General features: G+C 40.7%; 1 protein-coding gene across 6 annotated transcripts in view; it reads left to right on the plus strand.

Annotated features, from left to right (window-relative positions):
• Positions 1–25523, plus strand: part of COL22A1 (collagen type XXII alpha 1 chain) — a 223280-nt gene that overhangs the window by 129040 nt on the left and 68717 nt on the right. For 4 of the 6 annotated variants that reach the window (XM_062626970.1, XM_062626972.1, XM_062626969.1 and 1 more), the window contains 8 exons: positions 1321–1470; positions 3054–3101; positions 4834–4887; positions 7122–7157; positions 8731–8760; positions 9628–9681; positions 10628–10681; positions 18353–18406. The exons of 1 other annotated variant lie outside the window; for it this stretch is intronic. In XM_062626970.1, coding sequence (XP_062482954.1) covers positions 1321–1470; positions 3054–3101; positions 4834–4887; positions 7122–7157; positions 8731–8760; positions 9628–9681; positions 10628–10681; positions 18353–18406 — 480 coding nt within the window. Of the gene's footprint in view, positions 1–1320; positions 1471–3047; positions 3102–4833; positions 4888–7121; positions 7158–8730; positions 8761–9627; positions 9682–10627; positions 10682–18352; positions 18407–25523 lie in introns of all 6 variants that reach the window. One more of the 6 variants, XM_062626971.1, reaches the window with a different exon arrangement.

A 25523-nucleotide genomic window follows, 5' to 3' on the forward strand; every position in this document is an offset into this window, starting at 1 on the left:
GGAAGAAATGAATTAGGGTTTGTTTCATTAAGAGGATATGCACAATTAGAGCTCCCTTTATTTACTTTTTCCTGGAGCAGCCAGATCTCTGCTACAACAATTGTACTTTGATTTTTTCCCAGCTTTAATGATGGTCTCAGAGCACTCGCTGCCATTGCTTTAACTTCTACCAGCCAGTACTACTGTGAAATCAGTGGGTGTAAATTCGACAGGCCAAATATTTCCTTGTCTGCTCTTCAGTCTGTAACATGAATACTGACACCTACACAACCTGTGTTTCTTTGTGCTTGAGTAGAAGAGTGTTTATTATATCAGATGGGAGCACTGGCCCATGCACTGAGTATTAGTATATCAAATCTGCACCCTAGTATTTAAACCAGGTTAAATATCCTATAATACATCTTGCTGCTGCATTCTAATATATCCTGGGAACTCAGATATAAATATTGAGGCTTTATAGGTTCCCAAATCCAGTAGTATTAGTTACACCTGCACTTTAGGGGAGCCACTGCACAATATGAGTGATATCTCCTGTCCTTTTGCATACAACGGACTCCAGGACAGAGGTAAGCATGATGCACTTGGCTGCCAAGATAAACCATATATCTATGTGATACTTGGCGTGTTAATTTAGGCACGTACAGCAGTTCAGCATGACATGGGGCATTACTTTTGCTGCATAAACATCTGAATATCTTGTAAATCCTTGTTTTGTATTAGAAAACAGCTCAGGTAAGGGGGCAGCAGGGCTGCCACGTCCCTCTGTGCAGTGCGGTTGCTCTTCATCACTTTTTCCCAGGAACCTTTGGACTCTTGGGGAATCATTTTTCCGATAGATCACCACACTTTCTAACTGTTAGAGGTCAGAAAGCAGCACTAAAGTTGCTGTGGAATTGGGATTTTCACTGGTTGCTTATTGATTAAAACCAGAAAAAATCTGTAGAGCACAGGAAAATGAAATGAGGTCTTAAAATGAAAATTCAAGAATAAAACTTTTATTGTGTTTGATTTTTTTAACAAATCAACAAAAAAAGAAAACCCAACCCTCTAAACTCCACCCCCCCAAGCTTTCTCTAAATAGCTTGCTTTTTTTTTTTTTAAAGAATGGAAAAAATAATAAAAAATGTTTATAAGGACAGCTTTTTCTGAAGAAAAAAAATGAAATCAGAGTCATTTGTAGTGTTTTCAAACAGCTTTATTGTATACATTTGTATAAATAACATATTTGCCTTTCCTTGCCCCCATTACTAGCACTAAGAACATTGACACTCTTGTGTTTTGGCAGCTAAAACAGCATGTGTGAAATACTCCTTTCTGCAGTGTGTTGATGTTAAAATTCCTCCTGGGAATGAATGCACTTCACATTTTGTCAGCAGTCTACCAGACTGTTGCTTACTGAAAGTCAGGATACTTGTGGTTCAGTCAGTGCAAACGAAACCATTAATGTGGAAACTATCACTCCAAAAGCAAGTAGATCCGGATGTCTGACACTGGTTTTCAGCTGCTTTCTGTAGCGTATGGGTCCCACTAATATAATTCTTTAAAATAACGTTTATGTTACGATGCTGATTGACTTTCTAAAGGGGAAAAAGAAAGACATTGATTTGCAAAACCATTTCTAATTTGTTGATCAATGTAGTTTTCAAAAGGAGCTAATTAAATCCAAAGCTGTAAGTGTGGGTTTGCAGATAGTAACAGAAGTCTAACAGGGATCCTGTGGGATACTGATCAGAATTAAGATGACTGAAACATTTCAAAAAGTAAAGCTGATACTTTGCTGTCACTGCTCATATTCATACCATTTGTTTTACATCCACATTTATGTTAACAGTGGCACTGTATGTATTTGATAATTTATATTCAACTGCGTGTGCAGGATACAAGCAAAATCAGTGTTTCATCCTGCAGAGGGGTAAGCCTTTTACAGAGTAAGAGAAAGTCCCCATTTCAAAGGGTTTTAACCTGAAGTGGCTGGAATAGACAGAGGCCACAATTAGTAAGAGGGAAGTGAAATTCAGCAGGAGTATGTTATTGATCTGGTCATTGCCTCTGTTAAGGCCCTGGACTCTAAAATACGGAATATATTAAGCTTGAATGTGGAACATCAGGATGCTTCATACTTGTGGGAGAACTGCGCACTGCTGCAGATTGGGAACAACTTATTAAGGAGCTGTCCTGAGGAAGTGGGTTTGGAGTAAACATTATCCTGGGATTTAAGTAGAAGAATACTCTATAAAACATGAAATAATCTTTCTGCTCAAAGTCAGCCTCAGATGTGTCCAGTTCCAGGCACCTAGCTACAGTGAGAAGGTGTGGAAAAGGTGGGCAGTGCACAAATGGAAGCAATAAATGTGATCAGAGGACTGAAAAATGTGCCCATGAAGAAAAGGTGAAAGCACTGAGGTTGTTTAGACTGGAAAGGTTCAAAGGGAGAGTTTTGTAAGACTTCAAATACATAAAGGCCTTTGTAAAGATGAAGGGTACAGTTTGTTCTCGGTGGGAGGTCAGGGAATGACATACTAGCCTGAAACTGTAACAGGCAAAAGTCAGGTTTAGTTATATGGGGAAAAAACATATCTTCAGCTATTGAAAATAACGTGGTGGAATAAATTTCCTGTGCACTTTGTGGGCTGTCCAGCTCTGGAGGTGTATCGGAACAGACTAGTTGTTCCCCAGGGTTACAGAAAGCAAAGGTGAAAAATGACAGGTTTTTCTTACCTGGGTAAAAATGAGCTATTGCTGGGTTGTGGATTCAGTATTTTTGTAAGAGTTGGTGTTCTCCTGGTGCCCTTTGTCCAGTTCACATGAATCAACCTCAGCACACAAGGGAAGGATGGTGACACGGAAAGCTATAACACGCAACACCTGGTTGCCACAAATCTTTGTAGTAGAGATATGGGGACTTTAGTCATATTCTCTATTGAGCTGGCTTGAATTTCTCTCCTTATTCCTTACTCCTGGAGTGGATAATGCAGATGTCTCTTGCAGAATGGTGACTTTCACAGCACTGATCTGAGTCATAGAGGTTCTTTGTCTTCTTTTCCCAGGGAGAGCGAGGCCTAGATGGGCTCCCTGGAAAGCCAGGTCTGGAGGGAAAACAGGTATGTGGCAAATGCTCAACAATTGGAGGCTTTTCTTTGGAATAAGTGGAAGTTGATGCTAAAACTGGGGTTTATCCTGGGTGGCTGCTGAGCTACGGCAGGACCCTGTACTCTTTATTCTATGGATCTTTGTTAGCACAGGTTTTTTGTTTGCTTTTAAATTGTAATGCAATATACACTTCAAGGAAATGCTAGTCCTTCAGATGTGATAGTTTAGATGTTTGTCTGAATTTTCATTAAAAACATAAGGAAGAATGTATAAAGTTCAGTTGTTTAAGCCTGATTTTTATAAACTTCTGTCCCACAACATGAAAGGGAGACAACTGGATTTAATCTATTTGGTTTGTTTTCAATAAGAAAGGCTTGAAAGTATTTACATTTTTAAGACGATTTGAAACCAGGAAATGGTTTAAAAGATCAATACATTTCTGCTGATTAAGCAGATAATGCTTTGTCTAAAACTATCTGCAGATCCTGCAAGACTCTTTTCATTACTCAGGTTACGATACTTAATGAGAGGCATCCTTTACTTCCAAGAATCTTCTGGTCCAAATAGCAAAGGACAGAGTAAGAAGCAGAGGCTAAAAAGTGATTTGCCATAAGCCATGCAGTTAATCATTGATGCTTTTGAGCCTGAAGCCTTCAGGTTTCTGGTTCTGCACCCTATTCATGCTGCCTACGCTGTTTCTCTCTCTGGAAAGGATCATTTGGAGGCACATTTTTGCAGTTGAAGAGGTGGAGGAACTGCATGTTGAATCCTCAGTATAGGATTTGTTTGTATAGTTTGTCTTCAGGTGGTTTATCCTGCAAAGCAGCTGCTGAGGTCTGATCTGAATGTGCTTTACAACCATGTGATGCCTGAGTCTTTTGTTCTTTTAGCAGACAGTTTCAACATGATTCTGTTGAGGAATACTTTTATTTCCATATCAGATACCTCTTTAGTATTTAGGTGGCAAGGTATAGTGTCATTAGCAGTCTTAATCTTTGTTAAATCTTCATCTTCCTCTCTGTGATAGACATTTTTGTACTAAATTTCTGCTTCTCCACAGGGGATTTGACAGCTAATCATTGCTTTCTCTCTGCTTTGTTCCTCAGTCACAGTTTATTCTATATGGGAACATATTTGCCTAGTTAGTGTTTATCACTGTCTTTATAACATGGAAATGTTTTCTGGTGCTGGATGCACTGGAATCACAATGAATTATGTTCACTATATCCATCACGTTTTTAGTGCTGGTTTCTACTTGCACTAAATGTAGATGAAGTGAGAAATTGCAGAGGGATGTGAAGGTGGATGCTGATAGCTTATTACTTCTAAGGAGCAATTTTTCCATGTGGCACCGTACTGCAGAAATTGGGTTCTTCTGAAGGTTTTTTTGCTTTTTTCGCTTTTTTCATGTCTAGACACCTAACAGTTAGAAAATCTTCATGTCTAAATTTTATTGAATATGTTGTGTTTGACGCTGATGTGCTCCCTGAACTGCAATCCTCCTGAGCTGGCTGAAATTGGATTGCTGGGGCATCTCTGGCCTTATTCCTCTTCCTCTCTATGCAGCAATGCCAAAGCAGACTTCTGTGTTGTATTAGCTCCTCCCCTAGTGCAATGGGACATAACTTTGCTGCTGACAGCCAAACATGCAGCCTTGTGTTTCTCCTGTATTTTAAGGGAATGGCAACTGATAACCTGCATTATGTAAAGCAAATATTATTCTATCAATTTTACCTGTTTTAGGGCCCTACTGGAAGCCCCGGCCCTCCAGGTGCCAGTGGAACCAAAGGAGAAAAGGTGAGTTGGAATGGAATGCAGAAGAGGGTTTTGGACACGCTTTTGTTAATTGCTCCTTGCCCCCTGTGCCAGAAATCATAGAATCATGGAATCACAGAATAGTTTCGGTTGGAAAGGACCTTAAGATCATCCAATTCCAACCCCCCTGCCATGGGCAGGGACACCTCACACTAAACCATCTCACCCAAGGCTTCGTCCAGCCTGGCCTTGTACACTGCCAGGGATGGAGCATTCACAACTTCCCTGGGCAACCCATTCCAGTGCCTCAACACCCTAACAGTAAAGAGTTTCTTCCTTATATCCAATCTAAGATTCCGCTGTTTCAGTTTGAGCCCGTTACCCCTTGTCCTGTCACTACAGTCCCTAACGAAGGGCCCCTCTCCAGCATCCTTGTAGGCCCTCCAGTTACTGGAAGGCTGCTCTGAAGTCTCCACGCAGCCTTCTCTTCTCCAGGCTGAACAGCCCCAACTTTCTCAGCCTATCTTCATACAGGAGGTGCTCCAGTTCCCTGATCATCCTTGTGCCCTCCTCTGGACTTGTTCCAACAGTTCCATGTCCTTTTTATGTTGAGGACACCAGAACTGCACACAATGCTCCAAGTGAGGTCTCACAAGAGCAGAGTAGAGGGGCAGAATCACTTCAAACATCAGGGATGTTGGCCTATATTTGTCTCATTTGTGCATAAGTGAAGCTTATATTCATTTATATATGAAGTCTTATATTCATTTAAAAGTTAACATCACATTTCTGATGTTGCTTCAATGTGAAATTGGTATAAGTGAATGTCAAATTGTGCCTGGTCATAGTTCCTTTGCTCTAGCTTTCATAGTAGAAGTAGAAAGAAGTAGAGAGTAGTTTGGCTCAGGAAATCTTCCTCACCTAAGAAAAGCGAGTGGAAAAGATAACAAGTTTGTGTGTAGATGCCATTTTTTTGACCCAGGAAGTGTAGAATTGACTCAGAAAGAGCAAATTAAATGAGCCCAGCTCTCTTACCTGCAAATTATTGTTCACAGCTCTCAGCAGCAATTCTGACCTCATTATTTTATGGTGTTAGAGTCTCCAGGACAGCCTCATGTTTCCCTCTCTGCTAGAGGTGACAGTGTGGTTTTGGTGTTTCCTACCTATTTCTTTGGCATGAATGGAAAGGCATTACTGCTTCATGGCATCATATGTTTATATAATCACTGGATTTGAAAGAGACCTTAAAGTTCAGCTAGTTATGACCCCCCCTGAAATGGGGACATCTTCCAGTAGACCAGGTTGCTCAAAGCTCCGTCCAGTCTTGAATTTGTAACACTTCATTCTTATCTCTAAAGTGGCTGCATTTGGCACTTTCAGAAGATGTTGAGCTCCTTGCTCCATTACTTTCAGTGCAGCTGATGTGGGTCTTCACAGTCTGATGTGTATCTTCTGGCACAGCATGGACCCTCTTTAGAATAAATAACAACTAGTAATTAAACTTGCTTTAAAAGGAAAGAGCATGAAAGATATGCTAGGTCATTCAGAGACCTACATGAGTAATGAATAAATAGAGCATGAAAGGAAGCTCTATGATGACTTTTGCATTAGTTTGTACCTAATGTAAAGAATATACCTTCTGGATGCTTAGTGTTACAGCATTATAAATGATGGACTCTGCTGGAATAAAATGGGCTGGAACAAATTGATAGCCTGCATTGCAATAAATCATGTAAAGAGGGTGCAGCAGCTCAGTATCCTGCAAACACTAGTGTGATTCTGCTCTATAAAACGACTTGGGGGAAAATGGTGCTATTTTCACCTGATTTTTCTTTTTGCAAAGATATTTTGGTCGTTAACAAACAAAAGCATTTTGGTCCCTAAATATCGATCCTGCAATCTGTCAGGGATGTGAACATCAATGAGGTTTATTTGTGTGGTATGTACAGACCTATTATAAGACTTTTGAAGCTTGAATTTAATGTTATGGTGCATCCAGTGCATCAGTCATGTTAAGTCACTAAAATCAATATATAACATCACAATAATAGAACACAAGAAGTTCCTGCATGTATTTATCTGCAGGGCAGAGAAAACATAGTTAATTGGGATTGCATGTTCATGTCTATTAATTACAGGATGATACTGGAAATAAAAATGTATAACAGCAGTTGGAAAATACACTCAGAGGTTTGCTTTCTTTTGTGTTATGTTATGTATTGTGCTATGTTGTGTGCTGTGTTATGTTTTCTCCTTTCTTTCATGTTTCCCTGCAGGGTGAACCAGGACCTCCAGGATTGCCTGGCTCTTTAGTAAGAATTTATTTCTTGTTTTTTAGCTTTCTCAAACATTGTAGGCATTATTGCATGAGAAGAGAAGGTGGAAGCTGTGGGGGGTGAGGATTTATTAAATGAAAGATATTATTTAATGGGGTTTTTCTTCCAAAAATCATGAAGTTTAAGACAGTGAAGATCTTTGAAGAAGGCAAGTGGTGGGTTCCAACAATGAGAGGCAATGCCACAGCTTTGGGATATTTTGAAACGTGAAGATCGGGACTTGAAGAGGCAATGAAAGCGTTGCCTGAGGTGCATCAGGGAAAGCAATATGTGTGACAGGACTGCGTGGTTTCCAGGACAGTTGTTGAGTTGATGCCTAGTGGACTTTGGAAAATAGAGCCTGTGAAAAAGCAAATGAAAGTGCAGAGTTAAGTTGAATTACGGAGTGCATTTGTCATGGGTTGGACATGAGAATTGGGATTGGAGAAGAAAAAGGTCATTTCTGATGGGGGGGATTTATCTTCCCTTGGCTTATATCTTAAAAAGTCCTGCTGGAATATAAGGCAATTAGGACCTGATGTGCTGAAAGGAGCAAAGGTAAGGATAAAAAGGAAAGCAGAGTAAGTAAAAGAGGGGAATTGATTTACATGACTTTGTACATCCCTCTGCCTTCAGTAATTCCTTCCGTAATGCCAGAGGCATCACTAGCAGAGATGAAAGGATGTCCAGAGGTTAGTATTTCCTGTATTAAGAGGTCATCTCCAAGTGAATGGAGAAAGAAGATTTTCCACAAAGTATGAAGAGGAAAGGTTTATAACTGAGTTCTACAGAGGCTGGTAACCAACCAGTTTGGAAATATCCATTTTACTTTCCAAAAATATTAGGATTAAAATTAGGAGAAAGCATCCTTGGACTACTGGTAGAAAGCATTAAAGCGATGATGATAGCAGCAGCATTAACTGTAGCACTGTGCCAAAGAAAGACTGGGTGCTAAAGACAAGAATGAGAAGCTCCCTGGTAATCATGAGAAAGGCAGCAGGTAGTTTCCTTGTCCAGAATGTGGTGGTAGAAAGCAAAGGAGAGAGAAAGAGAGAGCTCTGAAAAAAAACAAAACTCTGAGTAAAAGCCTTTTACCGCTCAGCTTAAATATGAGATTGGTGATGTGAGATTAGTTCCCAAGAGGCTGTGAAAGATATGTATAAAACTTGAAAATGAGTTTGAAGTTCCAGAGGGTGAGTGGAGGACAGCCTGAGCATGCACCATATCCAAAGTCAGCCTGGTATTTACATGATGCCTTCAGCATTCAATGGTTCTTCATGATTTAAAATAAGAATTTACTAACTTATATTGGTGAGATCTTCAGTTCTTACTGCTTAGGCAGCCACACAAATCACTGCATAGTAACCGAGTGAGCAAACCTTGTGTCGGTCCAAGCTGTTTAAATAGAAAGCTGCCTGAAGAAGGATTTGAGGAGCAGTAGCAGTTAGTGTGCATCTCAGGGGAATGGTGTGGGGATAAAAATACACTATGGGGAGCCATCATACCCCCTGGCACCTTCTGTGTTGTCTTTCCTCTTCTTATCCTTTATGACTTTGCATTTCTATTACAGGTACATATTGAAGGCCTAAAAGGAGAGCAAGTAAGAGAGATTCAATATTTATTATTCCATTGCGAGGATACTTGTATATAGTTCCCTTGCCTGTTAGATTAGATTTTGCTTTATAATAGTACTTCTCAGTTAAGATAGATAAGAAGCATTTTCAGGACATCAGGAAAGAAGTTTTCCTATTTACAGTGGAGAAAATAAACAGCAAATGTCATTTTCAAATGTGTTGAATCTAACATGAATGAGAAGCACAAATTTGGGGGACAGCTACACAATTTTTGAAGTCTAGGGAAGTGTTAATATGAAAGTCAAACTGTATTTGAGTTCTATGTGAGTTTGCCTCTGAACCTGGGCACTCAAATAGGGGCAAGACACCTGCTGCTTCAATCTGTTACTCCTACATATAAGCAAAATATATTTACACTTTGATTTTGTGTCAATAGGTGCATAATTTCTTATTTAATATAATGACATACATCATATAAATGATACCTTAAAGCCCTTCACAGCTGTGCTGGCTCAGGAGAAATGCCTGTGGATGCTGGTTTTGCAAGAATTTCTTTTCTTCAGCACCAAACCCCAACCCACAGTGTTTTATTGGAATATCCAGGATAATCCCAAGCCTTCAGCTGAGTTACTACCTTTGAAAAATAAAAAGCCAGTTATGGATAAATGCCTGCTGAGTGTGGGTGGTTCAGTCTGTGCAGTCTAATAAGTGCTGATACTTGAAGTAGCTGAAGGAGTAAGGAGAAAACCAGCTGGGCTCTGCACTGGTTCTTAGGACCTATGAGGAAAGGGGTGGTATAGGTCTTGCACGATGGCCAACATGACTAATGCGCCCATATAATTTTTCACACAGATATATTAATGCTATTTAAAAAAAAAAAACCTTTTCTGTAGGGAATGCCTGGGCCACGAGGACCACAAGGCCAACCTGGACTTCCTGGACCTCCAGTAAGTAGTTTCTCTCATCATTTGCAATTCCCAGAAACTGGAATTCAGTCTGGCATTGAGGCATACTTGAAAATCTTATACATTATTCAGGCACTAAGATCTAAACAGTGTCCTAGCCTCCTCTTCACTATTTTGGGAAGGTCTCCTGCTGTGGATGGCCACCCCGAACATATGGAGGCGGCACCCAGAACATCATTCTATGATTCTATGACATGAGAAGACTTTGCCTCAAGGCTGCTGTTATGCAGACTCTGATTGCTTTTCTAATATCCTGAAGAGTTGTGTGGGCATTCAGCACACCTCAGAGAAGCACTAACTGCTAAGTTGTAAGCTATCCTATGATGAAGGTCAGAGAATGGTTGCTCTTAAAAGAGGTTGGCTTTATGCCACAAGGTCCTGGCTAAAATATTTTGTGGATGAAACAAGAATTGGGTATGTGTGTTTATGCTTCACCGTACATTTTGCAACAATTTAGACATGCCAACATTCTTACTTTTGACTTAATTGTAGTGCATTCTAGTTATACTCTATAACCCAGCTCTGCAGGATATATCAGTTCAGACAGCCACTGCTGCTCCATTTGCAAATACTCCATATTTCCTCATCTATGAAAGGTTTGCTGTGTTTTGCTATTGATTGGGTTTGTAAAATTGATGGCATTGTGAAGAGGTATTACTTAGGCAAAACTAGGTTTAATTCTGTAATTTACCTGGTTTTAATTGTGTAATTTAAATACAGTTGTGTGCTCTGTGTTTAATCAGGGCATTGTCACTTTTCTCTATCCTATTTTCTTATTCTCTTCTGCTCACAGGACACCATAATTATCAGGTAAGAGTTGTCTAGGTAGCCATGCAGTAACAGTAGCACAAACCAGCTGGGAAATGGTTATCTAGTTCATTAGTTTTTCTTAACTCAGTTAACTTCCCAAAACTTTTCACTTTCAAAGGGAGAGCCTGGTCTGGAAGGCAAGCCTGGAATCCCTGGTGTACCAGGTCCAAGGGTGAGTTGCTCTTTTTATTTATTATAAGTCTCAAAAGGCAGGGAATAGCTTTGTTCAATGAGTTTTGGTAACTTCACCCACTTTACATACACTTTTCTATTCATTTAAATATCCTGCAGGCCCAGATCCTTTCTTGTGTTTCTTTTTTTATGGATCAGCAACTATTGGTATCTCTTGGAGTCCACATATTGTGTACAGTGCTCTGTGGGACCCTACGGAAGTTTATTTCTTGTCATTTGCTCTCCTGTCTATATATCTGCTCCTTTCTGCCAAGAGGATTTTCAGTATGACTCTGAGTATGTAGAGCCACTTGTAATCTGAACAGGTAGAAAGTTCAGAGAGCTACTGTTGTCCTGGAAGTTGGATAAATGCAAAGAAACTTGTCCTGTTTGGCCTGTACTCAAACAGAATCCACATATGGGGTGGCATTCTCCACCAGGACCTTAGGCAGATTCCTCTTGTTAAAAAATATTGGCTTTTCTCTGACTCAGAGTGATGTCTTAAAATATTCAAGTACCGATAAAAAGTAAATTTCATAGCAGGCCTGATACCATTACATGCATGCTCTGAACCTGCCTTTCCTTACTTCAGCCCATTTGTATGAAGAACATCTCACTGGATAAAGGATAAGAATAGAAGAGAGATACTTGTTTAACCTTTGTGGAAGCAGTCACTTCAGTCTCAGTACTGCTGTTTGATGGGTTACTTTTTAATTAGTCACAGAGACATGATCATAGCTTTGATCCATAGAGGAGATCATGGGGGTTACCTGTACTGTTTTGCACGTTAGTCAGCACCGGTCCTGCTAAAAGACTGGGTATGAGAGGGCTGCTTGTGAGCATGGGAAGGCTATGGGCAAAGGATAGTATAAGGAAGAAATATATGCATTGGTAGGTGGTTATCATCTACAGTCTTTCAGATTGCACAGTATTAAATGGAGCTGTAAGCTTGGCTTTTAGGAATCTTCTCCTTGGGAAAATGGGGCATGCAGTCTCATGTTAATGCCACAGTAGATAAAGGCATTTACTTGCTTTCTTGTGCTTTTCCAGTCTTTAGAAAATATCACCTTACCAAATAAGTGTGCTGTGCTTTCCTTTTGAGTTGATAAGTTCTGAGTTGCCCTGGTTTTAAAGTCTGCTGTGAAACATAGTTTCTTGAATAAGATTAATAGACCATATTAGCTGGGTAAAGGACAGTGATCCGTCAGGATCTGCAAGAGGACACAAAGTGCTCCTGCTAATGATCATTTGATTAGAGATGTCATTTGATCCATACTGTCTTTGAATGTTTCCCTAGACTCTGTTGTGTCTAGCTAGTTAGACTTCTTCTCCTAAGGGTCTCTATTAGTCACTAGGCATCTTAGGTGGAGAGATACATTTTTTTAACTAAAGGCCATTATTCATTGAGTGAATGAGTAAGATGAATAAAAGTCTTGGACTTGGTGGATCTGCATGGATAATCTGTGTGTGACAGAGAGATTAGTAGATACTACTGATTCACCATTAGTGCTGTTCTTGACAAAACACAAATATAAATCCAGGTGTTGATTACCATCTTACATAAATTTGGCTGAAGACAGAGCCAAAAAAGCAGTCTCTACACAGGCTTAGAAGTTAAAACACCAAGATCAGGAATCTTCTCTCTTTGGGTCTAGTTTTAAATGACTGGATGTGATGTAAGGGCAGACTCTGAAGGCTCAGCTGAGAGCTGTAGAGAATTCTCTTGCACACACTCAAGCAAGAAGGCTCTCTAGCAGCATAGCCTGATGTTGAAGACATAGACAGAGTCACAATGCCTCAGTTTGAGTTGTGTCTTCAGTCCTAGCTTGTTGCAAGACTTGGCTCGTTGACTGGACATTAGCAAAAAGGCCTTCCCAAAAGTGTTGTCAAGGACTGGAACAGGCTGCCCAGGGAAGTGGTTGAGCTGCCATCCCTGGAGGTATTTAAAAGACAGATGGATGTCATGCTTAGGGACATGGTATAGTAGTGAATTTGGTAGTGGTAGTGTTAGTGTTAACAGTTGGACTTGATCATCTTAAGGGTCCTTTCCAACCTAAATAATTCTAAACCATTGTATGATTCTATTCTAAGACTCTCCCATCTCTTCACCTCTGCACCCTTTGTCAGTAGGGGTAGAAGTGTAAGACTGTAGAAGTATGTAGGCAAACCAAACAGCCAGAGGAGCAGTGTGAGCATGGGTTTGTTTAACATCGAGCATGTTCCCCAGCATACATTTGGGTCATCCCAAATAGCAGTATCCCACAAATGGTCCTCATTACAAGTTGATTGTATCTGGATGACAAAGACCATCCTTGTTTGTGAGAAGTTTAGCTGCATGAGCACAAGCTCCTGTGCTCTTGCGCATGGAGCCCTGTCCCACTGTATTTAATATAGGTGGTATCTCACTATGGTAAGGACAGAAAAATCTAACACAGCTATAGATAGATTCGGGACCCTTCTTTAGCTGTGTAGAACTGATGAAAATCACTAACCATCTGCTTGCCTGGTCACCCTGCTGTTTTGTACAGGCAGGTTTTCAAGATATGAAGCTGTAATTTATATCTTGTGAAGATTTGGTTCTTGAGGTACTTTATAAATATCCTGACTAATATCTTGTAGCGTAAAGCACAGGTTACAGTGCAAAATTGACTTCAGGACCATTTCAAGTAGCATGCTGTTACTGGCTTACAGTATGATTCAACCTCAGTTTTGCATTATGGTCCAAGCTATAAATGAAGTCCGCACATGCACAAGGTTCCTGTCCTACACAGGGATGCAGATTATGACCATTTGTTGGGAGTTCTTAAAAGCCTGCAATGCTTTAGTCCTCTGTAATGTAGCTGGCACAGACTACTGATGGACTAAAGACGTGTTTGGAACCATTTCATATGAGAATTCATGTCTCATAACACAGACTACTGGAAATGAAGGAGCCTGACCTCTGCAAGGACAGTTGGGTGGTGTTAGAAATATAATGCAGGAACCACCTACACCAGTGTGTAGATTTCATTGAAGATGAGATGTTGTGCCAAATACCTCAGTGACAGTTTGGCTGACAGGAGAAGGGTCACACAGCTTGGAAAGATCTAGGAAAAGAGGAAGTTCTTTTGGCCTGAAGTTGGTGTTCCTGTTATTGCTGAAGAAATAAAAGAATACATGGGATAGTAGAGTCATGAATAAGCGAGGCATTATATTTAGAGGGTTACCATTTGTATTACAGTAAAGAAAGTGACAGGTTAATTTCATGAAAGCTTCATCTTGCATTTAAATACATTTGTTGTACTTGAATAAACTTTTGTTCCATCACCCTCGCTTAGACAGCACATTTCTTGGGGCAGTTGCAGAGTCTTCTGCTGATGTGTGGTACAAGTGTGGCTGAATAACCAATAACCAAGTGGTATCAAGAAGATCTGTCATTGGGGCTTCTGATGGCCTAAGATTTCTCCTGGCCTTGGCAGCACAGATTGCTTAAGACCATGTTGCAGTTTCTTTAAGAATGCTTAAGACTAAGTGCCAGTACTGGCTCAGTTTATTTTTTCTTCTCTTCCTGTCCTTTTTCTTCTGTGAAATTGAAGAGAATTGAAGTACTTTGATTCCGCTTTTCAGTTTTTGACACCTGATCTACTGAAATATTAGTTGGAAATACTCCCAACTTGCTTGATAGACACAAAAGGTGTAGAAGTATGACATGGAAAGCTTTCAGATCTTTGGGTAATCCAGCCTAAACATAGGGTTCTTCTGAAGTGAGCTCAATAACTTGGATTTCAAGAATTTGTCTCTTACTGAAATGATACAAGTTCATTTGAGTGAGGGAATTTTCAGAAGGAAACAGAGAATATTTCTTCTATATCAGCACTTCCCGCATAGGCATCAGGTAGCAGCTACCCAGACCAGTTTGAGTTTGATGTGCTGCTGTATTGCAACCTAGTTTGCTAAATTTGCATTGTCAGCATTTTCCCATGCTCAAAGAACAATCAGTGCAAAACAAGTAAAAACCCAAAATACAGGATCTCATGGCCTAGCAAGTCTTATGGGGAAAAAATAAGGGGAATCATCTTTTAAAAGTAGTAACCTTTAATGAATATTCTCCATGAGTAAGACACCAGTGTACATGAGTCAGCCAGATAAGTAATTCAAGTAATTCCCCCTATTCAAGTCACTTCATGCACAAAATAATTTATGCAAAGCACAGCATGAGAGTTGGGTGTAGAAACAGAGATAACTTAGAACAATTTTACTACAAGATCCTTTTTTGTGAGCTAGTTGTAAAATACAGTGTCAAGGTCTGTCAGGTTGAAGGCAAGAGGAAGGAGCACAGCTCCAGGAATGAGTTCCAAAGAGGTGTCTTCTGCATCTTTAATTCAGCTGTCATGTTGTAGCAGGTTTTCATGTTCATCTGTCCACATCCTCTGAATGATTATTCCCATAGTCAGAGTAACACAAAAAGCTTAACAGACCTTTCATGACTTTACAACTGGATTACAAGGCTATGAGGCTCAGTAAGTGCTGCCTATTTGTTTCACAATAGAGCCTAAAGGATCCTGTTAAAACCGGGGCAGACTAGGTTTGGGGCATACTCTCCACCCTGGAGAGATGTTAAAGAGCACTTGCCTATGCATTAAAGGTTTATGTCTGTAAGGTGTCACAGGGGAGATAAATTTACATTTCTGGAGGGCTTCTGAGCTCTTCTTTGTGTGATGCTGGGACAGAAATGACACAATCATTAGGCTTGGAAGGGCCCTCTGGAGGTTGTCACCAACCCCCTGTCAAAGCAGGGCACCCAGAGCAGGTTTCACAGGAACATGTCCATGGTGGGGTTTGAATGTCTCCAGAGAGCGAGACTCCACAGCACCCCTGGGCAGCCTGTTCCAGTGCTCTGCAACCCTCAGTGTAACGAAGTTCTTCCTCACGTTGAGGTGAAACTTGTTGTGTTTTAGTTTATGGCCATCATTCCTCGTCCCGTTGCTGGGCACCACTGAAAAGAGCCTGGCGCCATCCTCCTGGCACCCGCCTTTGAGATACTGATCTGCATTGATGAGATCCCCTTTCAGTCTGCTCTTCTCTAAGCTCAACAGGCGCAGCTCCCACAGTCTCTCCTCATAAGAGAGATGCTCCAGGGATTGATAGTGCAGGTTATATCCAGAGTGAAACTGTAATTGGTGAAGTAAATACATCCATTTCCTATAAAACACACACTTTTAACTGTGCTATTGTTCAAATTGATGATGAAGGCAAATAACGTACATTTCATATAGTCAAAGAATACACATTTAGCACATTCTTACTGTAAGTTAACAGCATAATTGCTGGTTTTCTCTGTCATTATTAGGCGTTGTGACATTTTGCTGGGCTTTGCTCTCATTGGTATAATTTGTCCCAGCAAGGATTTCTGCACTTTATAGGCAGTCTATAATGTTATGGAGCAAACCTGTTGTAGTCTGATTTTGGCTAATCTGTGACTGGCCAAAGTGCCCCTTTCACGATGAGAAATTACACTCTCAGCTTCTCTGTCAATACAATTGCATGTTGCTTTAGGGGATTTCTCAGTGTTTTATAAAGCACCAAAGTTTCTCAGAATTATACCTTAGGATAGGATGGGCTCCTCTCACATCGCTTATTGCTGCTGCAGATTAGTGTGCTCAGCCATCAATATGGAAACAGCACAATTGGTGTACACTTGTCACAGAAGGCAAAGTATGCCCTTTCGCTGCCTCCTCAGCTCTTGAGATGAGTTTGGAGAGAAGGTGGTGTTGCTACAACCTGCCTCAGGTTCCCTAAGTAATATTTTACAGGTAGGACCAAGTTTCCCAAAAGCAGTAGTTCAGTAAACTGCAACCAGATAATGCCCTTAACCTGTAAAGCTGCTAAAGCCACCCCCTTGTTTGGACCTTGTGAACCTCCAAAATAAGGTCCGCATGTATTGCTCGAATCTCTTCACTTACAAGGCTCATTCCCATTTTGTTGGCATGAACACTAGTGTAAAGCTAATTCCATTTCTCTCTTTCAAAGGGTTATCAAAAGTGTTTAAATTGAGTTCCTGCCTCTGATGCAGTCTCTGAATTAGAGTATAAGGAGATGCATAAACGTTGCAAAGGGAGGTACAAGGTGGGCTCTAAGTATGCCCAGTGACAAGTGAGGTTAGTGGGATGTGAAGGCATGGGATGTGAAGGCATCAGTTACTCTGTGTTGCATGTTGGTGTCAGTGTTCTAGTTGTGGAACCAGCCACCTTTAATGTGTAACTCCCAGGTTGGTAGGAATCTGTACTCATCTCCCAGGTCTGGCCACACATACCACATCCTGCTCTATTCTTAAGCTTATTTATTTAAATGAGTATTTTAACCATGTCCTTTGCATGGTCACCTTGCAGTTGGCAAAATCAGCATCTACAGCCAGAAAACGTGTTGAATCATGTGGTGGTCTGAGTCCTTCAGGTTAAAGGTGGGCTCTTTTTGACTTTGACAAGCAAAGAAGTGATGGATGTTGAGAGTAGGAGCAGCACTCATGAATAGTGCATTTACTTGAGTATATAGTGCACATTCTGATTGGTATTAGTGTCCTGGAAATTACTACAAACTCCATGCACCTCATAATTGCTCTTAATTTTCTTCTTAAGTGCTGTATATGACAGGTGACTTTTTTTTGTTATGAATAATGAACAGTTCAGATTCTGACACACCAGCTAATGAATCTCAGTCAAAACTGGGGAAAATACGATGTTCTGTTTGTGATGTTTTCATTCAAGTCAGCAGGAAGCTGTCATTTATAGGCTTTGTTTCTGGACATATTTCAAGAAAGAAAAATAAAGGAAAAATTAGATATATATATGGCTCTCACTTATCTGTATGACCAATCACATCATCAGTGACATGAAACGTGCTTAATTGTAATATCCTTCTAAAAAGAAAACCAGTTTGGATGAGAAGTAGAAATAAGGGAGGAAAAAAAATTGCTTTTCTGTCTCTTGGGTGTTTACCTGAGTCCTCTTGTACCCTCCTTGTATCCTATTAACAATCTCAGACGTATTAATGGTTGAGTGTCTATTACACATCTGACTTACCCAAAGTTGCACAGCAAGTCTGCTGTAAACAAATCCAACCTCTGCCTTAACTCCAGCACTTCATGCTTCCTTACTCCATCATTTCTTCTTCATTTTACTTGTGTAGGACTTTTTCCCTGTGACCTATTTGAGATCAAGCTCATGGGGATCACAGGTCCCTCAGTATCCATGTAGGTGAACTTGCTTCAAGGGTTTAGTCCAGGTTCTGGCATATCCTTGGCACCAATAAAGCTCTCAGGCTCCTCTGGAGAAATCTTCTTTTGCTTGCAGAGGAGTAATGGTGACAGTGCCAGCCCTACTTAGAAATGCTTCATGGATTCCTGTTTCCTGGCTTAGAGATTGTGAACCTTTTATATTCATCCATGCACCAGAGTTCTTCATTATTTTCTTTTTTAACGCATAAAACAGAGCTATTGCCACAGTCTCGGTGATACAGACCCATCAGAGATAACTGGAGTTTCACATCCAAATGGTGTCTGCTGCCTTCTCTTCTAGCTTTTGTGTTTTGTATATCCGTATTGTGGCGTTTTACCAGTTTGGGGGTGAAAGACTTTGGAAAGTCAATAGCAGTCTTTGCTATAGCTTCTAATGTTTTTCCTCTGTTGAACATGCAGGGTAAAAAGGGAGAACCAGGATTCCCAGGAATCAATGGTCTGATAGGCCCTCAGGTAAGTGATGGTTTCATCATTTTCTTATATTATGTGGAAAAATATATTTTGTGGCAAGGTGACTTGGGAACCACAATGCAACATGCTATGACGTCTTTCTCTTCTCATGTGCACTGTCTCTGAAGTCGGTATTTCTCCTTTAAGAGCCAAACTAATATCCTGTTCTGATGGAGAGAAATCTGCTTGTCCGTCAGCAATTACTTTTACGTTCCGCAGTTTTCCAGCATCTTTGAGCAGGGACATAAGGACGTGTTTTGTGTGTGATTTCCCCATTGCTTGTGCATAAAGCAGGATCATTCTGGAGGGGAAACAATGCTTTGTGTTTTGCAATATTTAGGGCAATGTCTCAGCTAATTGTTGGCTGTGTGAACTGGTAATTGCGGTGATACCTCCTGTGCTGCAGTCTTGAGGGAAGAAGCAGTTTAAAAGGTATTTACTATTCAGAAAGCACACTTGTTTGAGCACAAAACTGGTTTTGTGGCTTTGTTACTCACATTGCTGCTTATTATAGAGGGATAGATATTGGCTTATTGAGGAAGGTAGAGACAGGGGCTTAAAGCTAAATGTTTATTCCCCCCTTGAGGAAGGATGTCTGAAGTTAACGAGCCCATAGCTGCTATTTTTTAAAAGCCTTTGGCAAGTTAGTGCTCCAAATTGCACCATCTGTAACATCATAAGGGCAAAGCAGTGTTGTGTATATTAAGGATTTGGCTCCACCTTGGATAAACATATTCTGCCTCATGTTATAAGAACACTGACACTTGCCTCTGGCTTGTTTTCTTGCTAACTTTGTAGCTGACCAGAGGCACTTTGTAGGGTCATCACCTGCAATACAAAAAGTATCTGCAGGGATGATCCTCTAGCAGGAAAGTTGCAATGTCACTTTAAGATGACTGTTCAGGATAAATCTGAGCATTTCATTCATTCTTTCAATAATAAATTCACAAACTGGGTCTTTGGCTCTGGGATTTTGTTTCAACAGTTAAATTTGGGGAACGAATGAAGAGCCCCCATTTCTACAGCTGTTGGTGATACGTGGCATCAGACAGCGCACTGCTAGGCAGCAGATGCTGTGTTTTCATGTATTTCCTCTGGCAAGCTTTGTCCTTGTAACAGGAAACATGATCTAGAAATGGTTCTGTGGCAGATGTTTCCTAATGAGCTGTTCACATGTCTGAGTAGGATGTCAGAGAGACACTCCAAAGGCTTGAGACCCTGTGCAGGTTGACGGCTCTTGTGTCCAGCTGGGAACCTCACCCTGCAAAACACTACTCGATACTGGTTTACATGTTTTTTTAAGACTTTTTCCTTTGGTACAGTCTCTGCTTTACAAGTATTTCATCAGATGCCTTCAAGTGGAATGAAGAAAGACAGTATTTCCAATGGCTTAAAAATATCAGCAGCCTTCCAGTACCTCAAGGGGGCTACAAGGATGCCAGAGAGGGACTCTTCATCAGGGACTCTAGTGATAAGACAAGCAGTAATGAGTTTAAACTTAAACAGGGGAATTTCAGGTTAGATACAATGAAGAAGTTCTTTACTGTAAGGGTGGTGAGGCACTGGAACAGGCTGCCCAAAGAAGTGGTGAATGCTCCATCCCTGGCAGTGTTCAAGGCTGGGTTGGACAGAGCCTTGGATGGTATGGTCTAGTGTGAGGTGTCCCTGTCCATGGCAGGGGGTTGGAACTGGATGATCTTAAGGTCCTTTCCAATCCAAACCATTCTATGAATCTATGATTATTTTATTTCCCATTGGATAACATTAAAAGGTCCATTCTCTTCCCCCTCCTCCTCCTCCCTCCGCTCCCCCCCCAAGTCTTCTGAACCACTGGAACAAGATTTTTCTTGCTTTGGGGGGGAGATTTTTCTCTCTGCATTATTTCTAAGATCTCTGACACTGTCCATCCAAACAGCATCACTTCTGCTCAGCTCAGGTTCCCTGCAAGTTAATATATATGCATGTGCTAGTGATTTTATAAATGTATCTGAGAAAACTGCTGACATAGCGTTAAGTAACTTTCCTTTCCACACAGGCTAAATAAAGTTAGCAAATTTTATGTTAATTAAAACTGCATACAATGCAGTGCCATTGAGGGATACTTAAATTGGCTGTTCCTCCAAGCTAACTGTAGGAATGGGAAAATATTGTTCTTATTCCTGCAGCAGCTCTCAGTTCTAGACATATTATTGCAGATCTCCATATTTCTGTGTGGAGAAAGTGCTTACAATTGGTTTGTAACAACACTACTTTTCAGTTGAACAGCACTTTTTGTGACATTAAATTTTTTGGGCACTTCATTAGCACTTTATTTTTCTTAACCGGGGGTGTTGGAACTGGATGATCTTAAAGTCCTTTCCAACCCTAACTATTCTATGATTCTATGTCCCAAAAATACTCAAGAAGACAAGTAGTTTTCTTATGTTGTAGTTACATGGATATTCATCCAAGTCATGTAGGGAAGTCTGTGTTCTTGCGCTATCTCCATGGTTTTGGGGACCAACCGGTTTGAGTTGGTCATACATAAACTAGGTTAGGACACTAAAAAAGTAGCCTCCCTTTCCTTTCCTATTTTAAATTTAAGTATACTTCTGTTTTCTGACTTGATTCCCCACACTGATAGTTGGATGGGCAAAAAGGAGTGGATATAGCTGCTGCAGAAGTCACATTGCTGCTGAAAAACATAGAAAAGACCATCAGAAGTTATTGTTAGGCTTTATAAAGAAAAATAGTTGCTGTCATGCTTGGTGCACCTGAGAAGCCACAGAAGGATCAGTGAGGTGAGCAAGAGAGCCCTTCTAAGGACTACACTGGAGCAGAGTCAGCAAATCCATTGATGGACCATGCTTAAGATGATCTCAGTCCAACTCTAAAGGGTTATTGACTGGGTTTGGTCACATTTGAGAGTTAATGTAAGTGTCAAATCACAAAGTACCATGTAGGAGGTAACTTCTCAGTTCCCCCAGCAAGCCTGGGAATGCTTTGTGTCAATAGGGTAGCAGCAGTTTTGCCTCTCTCTTTGCACACACTAACTCAAACAAAATTTTAATCCAAGAAGACTTTAAAATGTTTTATTTCCCTTCTAAATTAGCTCTGGTGGTGAGCCAGTCCATGTACTTATTTTCTACATTTTGTGTAGTCAGCACCCCCAAAAATGAGCACTTTAATTTTCCTGTGACCTTTAGAAATGGTGCATCTTGCAACATCATTAAGCCATGGAGTAGACGCTCCGGGTCTTATTTTCCCTCTGGATATGAATGATTCTCCTGCAGCAAGGACACAGACATCTGAACTCATAATGTGTTTATGTTGTTATTATTTATTTGTACTATTTCAGTTTCTAGGAGCCTTAATCATGGGCCAAACTCCTATTGCAGGCTGTTCAAATGCAGACTGAAAAATGAGCATTTCTGTTGAGCTCTTTCAGTTGTAATGGATGGGTACCAAGCACAGAAAACAATGAGGCTGTGCATTTCTCCATGATTGCCTAAGATCTCTCTATAGTTTGTATATCCCGTCATCTCCTGGTAGGAAAACTTGAGAGAAAGGGCAAAAGGCAGTTGGTGACATACATTTGAAAGTGCTTTTCTAGGCATGAGGGGAAAGAGACCCCTCAGCATATGCTGAGTGAGCCGTGGTGGCTGTGTTCACAGGCTCTGCAGTGGGAAACTGATGCCCCAGTGCTAACTGAGGGCTCAGGCACTCTGAGCTGTATCACTGAATGACCAGGGCTGGGATTCAGCTCTAAAAACAAGCACCTGTTGGGTTAAGGATGGGGATGGGATGCAGGTGTCTGAGCTCTTGTTGATAAAGATCTAGTTAATACCATCAGTGGAGCCTGAAGCTCTTCTAAAGCAGGTTGCTACAAATGGTCCAATGAGCCATGCTCTAGATTCCCCATGCTGAGCAGGTGCATGCTGTGAGATAGGTACCTGTGAGACAGCAAAATAAGTCAAAACTCTGAGATTTAAACAAAAATGCCATAGCTTACACTTTCAATATCTGTGGGCTGTTACTGATGTCTGCCTTATGTTAGATAACCTGGTTGTATAACTAAGACCTGCAAGGAAGACCAGTACAATCTGTACCTTTTATAGTTGTGGCTGGCAGTGATTTAATTAGTATAGACTTGTCCGTAGGGTGAGAGCTCGAGCCCAGCTTTTCTTATGTAATTCAGGAAATAAATGATACCCTCTGAAATGCATCCTGTCCTTAACATCCTTTTTGTGATGCAAGTTAATGCTGCAAAATGTGAGACAAGGATAGAGGCCCCAGCTGTAAAGCTTAGATTGAATTCAAACTATGCTGGTGTTGCTTGAAATTGGAAGGTATTGCTCAGAGCTATTTTTAATAAGATCTATGCCTTTAACAAAAATAAAGCCTTCACCTGTACAGATCACTAATAGCACTGGAACAGAAGACCATAAGGGAGGGGGTTTTGTTTTTCTCATATGCTGCACTGACTCAGTAAACCAACTGAAAGTTAACATACAAGGGAAAGAAATCTTCCTCTGTAGACAAAAGAGATTGTGTCCGTATCTTACAGTAAGTGGTGAAGTTAAGCAAGTGCTGCCTTTTCACTGGGAGCAGCAAATCCTTCTGGAAAGATTACTATGCACAAATCCGACTTTATTCAGTACTTTTACAGAGCTGGAAAGTTTAGAGAATTTTTGTTGAAAATCTCTTTTTCACAATAATATTGTCGTTCCAATTACGATGCCACCTGGTGAAATAACTGGAGACCTCCTCTGCTTATGAACTGTGGCACTACCACTGAAGGTGACTATAGAACATGCTTCACAGGTAAATGCTTGGGTCTGTTGGCTCTTTGGGCTTTTGATTTTCAGTGTCACCAGCAGCAGCCTTCTTCTATATTCTCTTTTATTTGTCTTGGTTTGTAAGGTAGGATTTAAGCAAAGAGAGCAAGATGATGCTCTAAAGCAGCGTTCACAGTAGTTGTGCTGATGGATACTGTAGTATCTGGGATGAGAAATGAAGGGCAGATTTGAGGAGCTGAACCCAGAATCCACTCACATGCAGTGGAGGAGAAATGGTTTGCTGGAATAGTAAGGGACATAGGGAGACTCATAGACTGCTCCCCAAAACTCATGGCAACAGCCTTGTGTCTGATGGGAAAAAAAGTGGAAATAAAGGGGAGACAGCTCAAAGCTAATAGGGTCTGTGAGGACATTCTGAGATGTGAAATTGCAGGGAGTAACTGGTTTTGAAGTGGAGAAAAGCACATACATTGGAGGAGAAATGGTTGTCAGGGCCATGGTTATGCATTTTGCTATCACTGGCAGCAGACGACATGCTCCTGTGTGTCCCAGAGGCTCTTGTTCATAAAGCTGGCACAATGCCTAAGAAGCCCAGACCACAGTCTGCTTTGACATGGTTTAAGGGCTTATCTAAGCCTTTCTCATAGCGTAAGAGTATCCTGTCATTGGCATGGAATAATAATACAGAAAATATGTCTATGTGAGCTTTGCCTCCAGAGACATATATCTGGAAAAAACATCAGACTTCAGGTTCTATTACGGAATAGCATTTGTTCACTACTCTCTAAAACATAGCCAGCCCTTCTTCCATGGAAAAGAGATTTAGGCCAAGCAACCTACTGATGTAGTCACAGAAAAAGGGTTTTGTTCCTTTTCAGAGCTTCCTTAGGGAGTGCAGAACCTAAGCCTTAATAGCTCTTCCTTTCCCATCCTGTCTTTCAGCAAGATACAATACTGAAAGAGCAGAGCATCCTTTAGTGGATGCTGGAGGACAAGCACAGCTGTTCCTCATATATGGAGTGTCCAATTTCTTTTCTGAGAACTGTCCCTGCATTACGTTGTCTAAGGAATGGAGCTGGATGAAACACAAACCTGAGAAAAATCCACACACATTCCCTCAATGATCTTAAAGATCATAGAATCATTGAAGGGTTTGTGTTGGAAGGGACCTTTAAACTCATTTAGTCCAACCCCCTGCAATGAGCAGGGACGTCTTCAACTAGACCAGGTTGTCGACCCACATCCAGCCAGACACTGAATGTCTCCAGGGATGGCTCCTCCACCACCTCTCTGGGCAAGATGTCCCAACCATAACACACACACACTTCTAAACACCATTTGAATTATAATAATTATTTAAAAAAATTTGTTTTCAAAGCAACAGTTTGAAAATACTTTGATTTAAACATTTTTGTAAAAGATACATTATTTTCCATTTGTTTTCTGAAGTGTTTCTATAGCCTTGATTTATTCTAAAGTTTTCATATATCAGTTTTTGCTTTTGCGTATAGGAACCATTCTATGATTCTACGAACAACGCATCAGTTTCTTTACTAGCCAAATCACAGTTTTAAAGGGACAACATTGGGACTGTATCTGGGACAAGGATTTGTGTAATTCATCAAATGATCTCTGGAAAAGGTGACTGTTTACAGCAGGTACTTTAATCTGGATTCAGTCTAAAAAAGGAAGCAAAGAACACAGATGGCATGAGATTTTGGGGTTAAGCGTTAGAAGCTGTCCTGCTCCTGCTATTCTATGTTTGGTTGGGGTTTGGGTTATTTTAATAACAGGTAAGTGCTGTCAGTTTAGCCCTTTGCAAATACTTAGCAAGAATAGTCCTTGCTCCGAAGTATACTCAGAAGTCGGGAGAAGGGCTACAATAACAGAAATATATATAGAAGCATGAGAGACTGATCTCACAAGTAAAACTGATTCACTCTGGCCGGTAGTAAAAGGAGGTCTCTATAAAGGACATGTATGATGTATTTCTGCAACTTTCATGTGATTTTGCTGTCTTACTGCTCTGTGCCTGTGCATCTCCCAGGGATACTGGTGGCCATTACATAAAACTGTTCTATGCCCGTCTCGGAGAGGCTTTTATCAGAAGAACTTTCCTTTAGTGACCGTAACATTTGTTGATGCAACATATGTAGAGGAGCCACCTGAATAAAGTAGTCTTGGGCCTGACGTCCTGGGCTATTGCTTCATGGAGAGCAATAAAACAGAATAATTTTTGGCAGTTCAGGGTAAGGATCAGTGTGCTTGCATGTCAAGATTTATGGTTGCATAAGGTTAATGTGGGCCAGAATGTAGAAAACTGAAGAGAAGAATTAGAAATT

The sequence above is a fragment of the Pezoporus occidentalis genome, unplaced genomic scaffold (assembly GCF_034315485.1).
Source record: "Pezoporus occidentalis ecotype Australia unplaced genomic scaffold, CSIRO_AGI_Poc_V1 ctg3, whole genome shotgun sequence".
Classification (NCBI taxonomy): domain Eukaryota; kingdom Metazoa; phylum Chordata; class Aves; order Psittaciformes; family Psittacidae; genus Pezoporus; species Pezoporus occidentalis.